General features: G+C 50.7%; 1 protein-coding gene across 1 annotated transcript in view; it reads left to right on the top strand.

Moving 5' to 3' along the window:
- The first annotated feature begins 2520 nt into the window (after positions 1-2520).
- Positions 2521-7754, top strand: part of GPR139 (G protein-coupled receptor 139) — a 40020-nt gene continuing 34786 nt past the window's right edge. Inside the window, exon 1 of the mRNA XM_007123188.2 lies at positions 2521-2644. Within this exon, the coding sequence (XP_007123250.1) occupies positions 2521-2644 (124 nt within the window). The remainder of the gene's footprint in view (positions 2645-7754) is intronic.

Below are 7754 nucleotides of genomic sequence, written 5' to 3'. Positions count from 1 at the left end.
GTTTCGCATCTCAGTCTAGTTGCCTGTAGACAAATCTAATCTATAGGTTCTTGAACAATTATTTGTCAAGCCTCTACGATGGCACTGCTTTATTTATCAGTGCACTGGGGTTTTTTGTTTTGTTTTTGTTTGGGGCAGTCACATTTAAATGGGAGAGTTCACAACAAAATTTCAATATCTAACTTGGCTTGAGAAGTCAGACCTGGCCTCACTGGGCCCACATGACTCTGTAATAATCTAACAGCGATATGTAATGATCTAACAGTCCTAGCAGTGATGGGAACCGGACACAGTCCCCTTGCTGGGCAGAAGAGGCAAAGGTCCCCTCCATCTTGGGAGACCTGGAGAGGCTGGGGAAAACCCACCCAGTCCCCTTCCCCCTGCAATAAATGTTATTGGGGGGGGGGTGGCTGTCGGGGCACAGAGTGGGGTCATAGTCTTTTCTGAGCCCATCACATGCTCCTGGGATGACAGCTGCTCAGCCCCACCTCTCCTTGGGATTTCTGCAGAATCTTGAACTCTCTCATGTGCACTGCCTTGAGCCCCAGGTGTATCTCCCTTCCCAATTCTCTTGTGACCCACAGAAGAGCTGCATGGGGAACTCTCCCTCTCCCTGCCCGGAGGACAAGGGTGTGCCCATTCACCCCAACTCGCCAAGATTGCCTAGATCCCACCTGCTTTACCTCCCTGATCCTTCACTCAACCCTCATACACTAGACCACCCCCAGATAGCTCCCACGTGAGTCTGCGTGTGTGTCGCGTGAGTGTGGTCACTGTGCACATTGACGAAGATGCCCCTGTGTTTTCACGTGTCTGGATGTGGGATGAGAGGTCTCCCACATGCCCCCTGAGAGTGTGATTGTGTCCCCATGACTGGGTATCGTGTATGTGTGAGTGTGGATGAGTGTGTCTGAGTGGCTGCAGCATCCTATCCCTGGCAGGAGGGCTCCATGTGGAGGGCTCCTGCAACCCTGTCCACATTCCATTCAAAGGCACTCAGCTCAAGGACGGTCCACCTCCGGCCTCCCCCAGAGCCACCACACGCACTCAGATGCACGCACACTTCCTTTTTTTTTTTTCCTGTTTTTTTCTTTTTTAACATCTTTATTGAGTATAATTGCTTTACAATGTTGTGTTTGTTTCTGCTGTATAACAAAGTGAATCAGCTATACCTATACATATACCCCCATATCCCCTCCCTCTTGCATCTGCCTCCCACCCTCCCTATCCCACCCCTCTAGGTGGTCACAAAGCACCGAGCTGATCTCCCTGTGCTATGCGGCTGCTTCCCACTAGCTATCTATTTTACATTTGGTAGTGTATCTATGTCAGTGCTGCTCTCTCACTTCATCTCAGCTTACTCTTCCCCCTCCCTGTGTCCTCAAGTCCATTCTCTATGTCTGCATCTTTCTTCCTCCTGCCCCTAGGGTCATCAGAACCTTTTTTTTTTTTTTTTTTTAGATTCCATATATGTGCGTAAGCATATGGTATTTGTTTTTCTCTTTCTGACCTACTTCACTCTGTATGACAGACTCTGGTCCATCCACCTCACCACAAATAACTCAATTTCGTTTCTTTTTATGGCTGAGTAATATTCCATTGTATATATGTGCCACATCTTCTTTATCCATTCATCTGTCGAAGGACACTTAGGTTGCTTCCATGTCCTGGCTATTGTAAATAGTGCTGCAATGAACATTGGGGTACATGACTTTTTGAATTACAGCTTTCTCAGGGTATATGCCCAGTAGTGGGATTGCTGGGTCATATGGTAGTTCTAAGCTCAGCTCCTCTGGTCCAGGAGAACGGACAACCCTAGAGCATCCTCGCTCCTACAGCCTCCTCTTCCCACCCCCTGCCCTGGGTGGAGAATCCTCAATATGGAGATGGACTCGAAGCCCTGGCGGGGGCGGGGGCGCGGCCGCTTGCGGGGAAAAGAAGAGGCTGGGGGGAAGGTTGAGAAAGGCAAACTGAGGACACGCTGGAGGAGTACGGAGCCTTTGCGGGAGAAGCAGGTCCCACCCACACCACGCCCCTCCCATGCGGTGGGGAGATGAGGGTAGTCTGCTCCCACCCAGACTTCCTCTGGGGTTCCCAGGTCTAACTCCATCTCTAATCCAGAAACCGAAGCCGAGAGAGGCAGCTGGGACCCCCTCCTCCACCTCCACCGCGTCCAGGCATTGCTGATTGGCTGCGGGGAGCGGCGTCCCAGCCCCCCGGCTCCGAGGCGGGAGCCTAGAGGGTCGGAGGTGGGAGGTGCACAATCGGGCTCCGGGAGCCCCTCCCGAGTCCTTGCGCCCTGCGCCCTGCGCCCTGCGCCCTGCGGGAGGGCTGAGCCGGGACTCCAGGCGAGCAGGTGCGGAGGGAGCAGAGGGGACCACGGCCGAGGGTAGAAGCAAGTCCTGCAGGGAGGGGCGCTGCTGCTCCAGCTGCTGCCTCGGCGGCAGCCACCACCAAGCCGGCGTCCAGAGCAGGGCTGGCAGGCCGGGCGCAGAGCTGCGGCGAGCGAGGGGCGCGCTCATGGAGCACACGCACGCCCACCTCGTAGCCAACAGCTCGCTATCCTGGTCCCCCGGCTCGGCCTGCGGCTTGGGCTTCGTGCCCGTGGTCTACTACAGCCTCTTGCTGTGCCTCGGTTTACCAGGTGAGGGGCGTGGGGGACAGGGAGGGAAGACGGGGAGCCCCGAGTGCGGGGTGACCCTGCCCGGGACCCCTAGGCCTAGCCACCTTCTCGGTGCGATCCCTGACGCCCCCTCTGAAAAAGTTTACGCCTTAAGGGCAACTGCGGACATTTCCAGGCTGGGGGAAAGGAAGTTGCGGTGGCCTGGCGGGGACCGTGCGTGTGTGTGTGCGTCTCACGAGTGTACGCGGCAGGCGATGGGCAGGGTGTGAGTGGGGTCGGTGTGACTGCGCGGGGTTCGAGCGTGTCTGTGTGTATTTGTGTGCGCGACTGAAGCGGTCGGCGCCCGTGAGGGGGTCCGGGGGGGCTGTGTGTGTGACTCGACTGCAAGTCCGGACAGATGGTTTCGCGGGGGCCTCCCCTCTCCCGTCGCCCCCAGACTAGGGGCACCTCTGCCCCTCTGCCCCGCGGCGTGTCGCCGCCTGACCCGAGATGAAGCTGGAACCCCTGATCCTGGGCACTCTCTGGCCCCGGGGGGCTCTGGGATGGAGCGAGGGATGAGCCCCCGCTGCCACCCTGAGGAACGCGTCCCCAGGCCGGCTAGAAAGAGTCGGGGCGGCTCCGGAACCATGCCCTGGACAGGGCAAGGGCGCAGAGGTACACGCGGGCTGCCGAGGCCGCCACCTCAGGGGGTCACAGTCTCCTTGAGGACATGACTCACCCCTGGGCTTTGCCTCCTGGTCCACCCACCCTAGGCAGCTCACAGCTGCTGCACATGTCTGGCTGGTCCCACATCCTAGCCTCCTGTCCAAAGTATAGCTGAGACTTGTCCTGAGATCCTGAAGAGACCCGAGCTGTTGGGAAGGGGCTTACTGAAGGGGGAGGGGGGAGTTGGTGCTTGCCACGGTCCCTGAGGGGGCGGGCAGGCTTCCTGAGGCTCCAGCTTGAGAGGGACCTTTCTTCCAGATAGTCCCTGAGACAGTCTCTGTGGCAGAAAGATTCCTAAAGGTCACTTCCAGGCAGATGGGAGAGACAGACAGAAAGAAACAGGAAAAAAAAAAAAAAATCCAATCCTATGTAAAGCCTAGAATCGTAGCATCATCAACCCCACTGTCTTTAGCATCCTGGGATCCTGGGAACTTGGGAGCTAGATTTCTGAGAGCCTTGTGAGATTTCCTTTCCAAAACATTCATCTTGGTAGTCACGGCCCCTGCTAAGGTTGTTTCAATAAATCCTCCCTCCCAAATTTGGCAGGTTCGAGAAACCATAAGTTTACTAAGGCTGAGCCTCTCCCGCAGTGAGTGATGGGAATTTTATTACTAACTAATCGCTCTGGCTGCCCTTGCAGAGAGTCTAGCCTGATTCGCCCTGCTGGGGTGGTGGCATGTGTCCTGTAATTACCTAGAGCTGGAATTGATTTCGGCCCAGTTCCCACCTCCCCATGTTGGCCCTCCTGAGCCTCTCCAGAGCTCTCCTCTGGGGAGTGTTTATGAGAAGGTTGGTTACTTGCTGAACCGGAGAAGTGACAGGGCCCCTTTCTGACTCCTACCCCTCACCCCTCCGTCTCCTCTTTGGACTCAAGAGTAACTACTCTCTCAGGCTTTTCTTCTGAAAACCCCTTAAGGGACAGAACCGTAAAGACGAGGAGAGGCTCTAAAGGTCCAGAGCAGGGAAATGAGGATGGGGAGAATGAGGGAAAGCTCAGACCTTCAAACACCTCAAGGTGGGAGTCCAGGTACCACACACCTTTACAGCTTAACTCCTATGCCAGCTAGGACCTTCCTGACTCATTGACATTGGCACCTATTATATGCCAGGCACATGCTCTTCAAGGCTGAGCTCAGGGCTTAGAGACTTAAAAGAGTGGGGGATTGCGATTAGAACTTGAAGGGCATTAATGTGTTCATACATTCAGAGTAATGACCACTTACTGTGTGCCAAGGGCTAAGGAGGTGTAAAAAAGAGACTCAGAGACCCCTAAGATGCAGTCTCTCAGGTCAAGGAGCTCCTAAGTGGAGCTTGTGATGGATGCAGAAGGACCAAACATTCTGGAGAAAATCGATTGGAGAAGCCAGGCTTGCAGGCTCGTTCAAAAGTGAAATCCTTAAGTCATTCTCTCAAAACCGTAAGGGCAGACAAGTATGTCCTAGTGACTAAGAATGCAGACTGTAGAATGAAGCAGAGCTGGGTATTAATCTGTGAACCTTTCATGTCTCTGTGCCTCAGTTTCCACATCTGTAAAATGGGCATTATGAGCGTACCTAGCCCTGAAATTGTGGTGAGAAGTAAAGATGTGGATGGAGGCGAGGGTGCAAGTGAAGTGCACAGCTCAGTGCCTGACACACCACACATTGATTGCTGCTGTGCTGCTGCAGTTGTGGTTATCATGAAGCTGCCTTGGTTATGAGGAGGAGGTGGGTTGCTTGGCCCTGCCTGAGCCAGAGAAGGGACTGGGAAGCATGCTGAGAAGAGCACTCAGCTCAGTGCGGTGCTTCTCTGGCTGAGCTCACTACAGTATTCCCCGCCCTGCCCCTAGCCCCAGCAATTCACAAACCCTTGCTACCAGGCCTCCGACTGGGAGGCTCAGCTATGTTGGGTGTGAAGTAACAGACCGCAGGTCTTGGTAATATTGTTGAAAACTGAGATTTTAATTGAGTCACTTTTCCTGACAGTGGACTCACCCCAATTCCAAACTCTCGCCATGGTGGTTGGAGTCTGAAAGAGCGATGGGGAATGGCTGTTTGGCAACAGGGGAGCTAGTAACTAGGGGAAAGCGGGGCTGTTTCTTAGCACTTTCAGCCTCTAGATTGAAAGGAAGAGCTTGGGAAAGGCCATGTGGTCCAATCCCCTGCCTCTAGGAATTACCCCAGACAGTCCAATTTAACTGGTCTGGTGTGGGATCCAGAGGGTTCTAATGTGAAGTACAGGCAAAGCTCTGCCACTTAAGAATTCTTATTCTCTGTACCACAATCTTCCCTACCTATAAAATGGTGGTAACCGTAGCGCACAGGCAGTGTATATTAAATAAGATAACCTATGTTAAAATGGCTTAGCACAGGGCCTGGACTGTGGAAAGCACTATCACTCAGTGCTTTCTCCACACTGGATCTTTTCCTGTATTAAATGCTTATATTATTGCAGTGAATCCCCACCACATCCCTGTGACCTATACATGCCCTGAACGCATTTTACAGAAGAGCAAACTGAGATTCAGAGAAGTGGAGCGTCTCATCTACAGTCACACAGTCCAGCCAGTGTGCAAACACCTGCTCTTTCCACTGCATCCAGTGCCTTCATTACTGACTTCATTACTACTAGTTCTTTTAACTAACTTCAGTTCTTCGTGCTGTGGGCTCACTGGAGAAAATTGGTGTCCCAGCTGTTCCTAAAACTCCATCTCTTTCCTCCTCCATTTTAAATAAGCAAAACGTTTCCAACGTTTCAAAACACATACAGTAAGCCAACAAAGTAGAGTTGGGGACACTGATTGGGCCAGCTGGGACAAGACAGTGCAAAACAAAAGGCAGTGCAAGAGGAAAAGATGAGCCTGAATGCCTGGGGGAAGAGTGGGAGGGAGGACGGGTGAGCCCACCTGATAAGGAAGGAGTAGTGGAAAATTAAACTGAGATTTGAAAGATATTTTTAAAATTTTACCTTCTAAAAGGCACAATGGATGTTAAGGGAGACAAAGTGAAGAAGATGAAGCCTGAAACTGCATGCCACCCAGCAGAAGGGAGCATTTCCACAACTGCCTGCCTGCCTCTGAGGGCTGGTGCAAGATGAAAGGAGACGATGAGTCTGTAGCCTGGCAGGTAGTAAGTGCTTTGACATGTGCTAGTTACTGTTGTTGTTAACCAGAGGTGGAAGAATGGTGGCTGCTAAGCTGGGCTGAGCCCTCCAGATGTGTTCTATTTTGCCTGTAAAATCTTTAGAGAAAATGTAGTAAACAGATTAAGAGTACAAAGTCTGGAGCTGGACTTTTGGAGTCTGAGTCTTGGCTTTACTACTTATAAGCTGTGTGACTTTAGGCAAGTGGCTTTAACTCCTCTGTGCCTCAGTTTCCCCACCTATAAAGTGGGGATGATGATAATAATGGTACATACTTCATAGGGTTCCTGTAAGTATTAAATAAGTTAAGCATGTAACACAATGCCTGCACACAGTGAGCACTCTATAAGTCATTTTTTCATCATTTAAAAATTAGGGAAATCAAGGGAAAATTCCCTACTTGCTTTATGACATCAGCTTTACTCTAATATCAAAACCAGACAAAGACATTACAGGAAAACTACCAACCAATAGTCCTCATGAACATAGTCATAAAAATCCTCAACAAGATATTAGCAAATCTAATCCAGCAATATATAAGAAGGATAAGATGTAAGACCAAATTGGGTTTATCCCAGGAATGCAAGGCTAGTTCAACATTTAAAAATCATTCACCATAGTAACAATGTGATTCACCATATTAACTAAAAAAGAAAATCCATATAATCATTTTAACAGATGCAGAAAAATATTTGACAAAATTCAACGTCCATCCATTTGATAAAGCCTTATCAAACTAGGAACAGGGAGAGAACTTTAACCTGATAAAGGACATCTATAAATAACCTACAGCTAGCATCACATTTAATGATGAAAGTTGTAATGCTTTCCCGTTAAGATCTGAAACAAGGCAAGGATGTTCTCATCACTCCTATTCAGCATCATACTGGAAGTTTTAGCCAGTGCAATATGGCAAGAAAAAGGAAAAATAAACAGGTATACAGGAAGGAAGAAATTAAATTGTTCCTATTCACAGATGATATAATTACCTTCATAGAAAATCACAAAGACTCCACAATAAACGTTCCTACGAACAAAATGAGTTCAGCATGTTTGCACACTGTTAGTATGCAAAAACTCTATTGTATTTCTACATATTAATAATGAACAATTTGAAATTAAAAATTGGGATTAAAAAAAATAGATTTCCAGGTTCCCTTAAAAAATCAGAACTGAGGGGCTTCCCTGGTGGCGCAGTGGTTGCGCGTCCGCCTGCCGATGCAGGGGAACCGGGTTCGCGCCCCGGTGTGGGAGGATCCCACGTGCCGCGGAGCGGCTGGGCCCGTGAGCCGTGGCCGCTGGGCCT

This window comes from Physeter macrocephalus, chromosome 14, assembly GCF_002837175.3.
Source record: "Physeter macrocephalus isolate SW-GA chromosome 14, ASM283717v5, whole genome shotgun sequence".
In the NCBI taxonomy this organism is placed as follows: Eukaryota; Metazoa; Chordata; class Mammalia; order Artiodactyla; family Physeteridae; genus Physeter; species Physeter macrocephalus.
The sequence above is the reverse complement of the archived record's forward strand: the minus strand, read 5'-3'. Positions and strand labels throughout refer to the sequence as shown.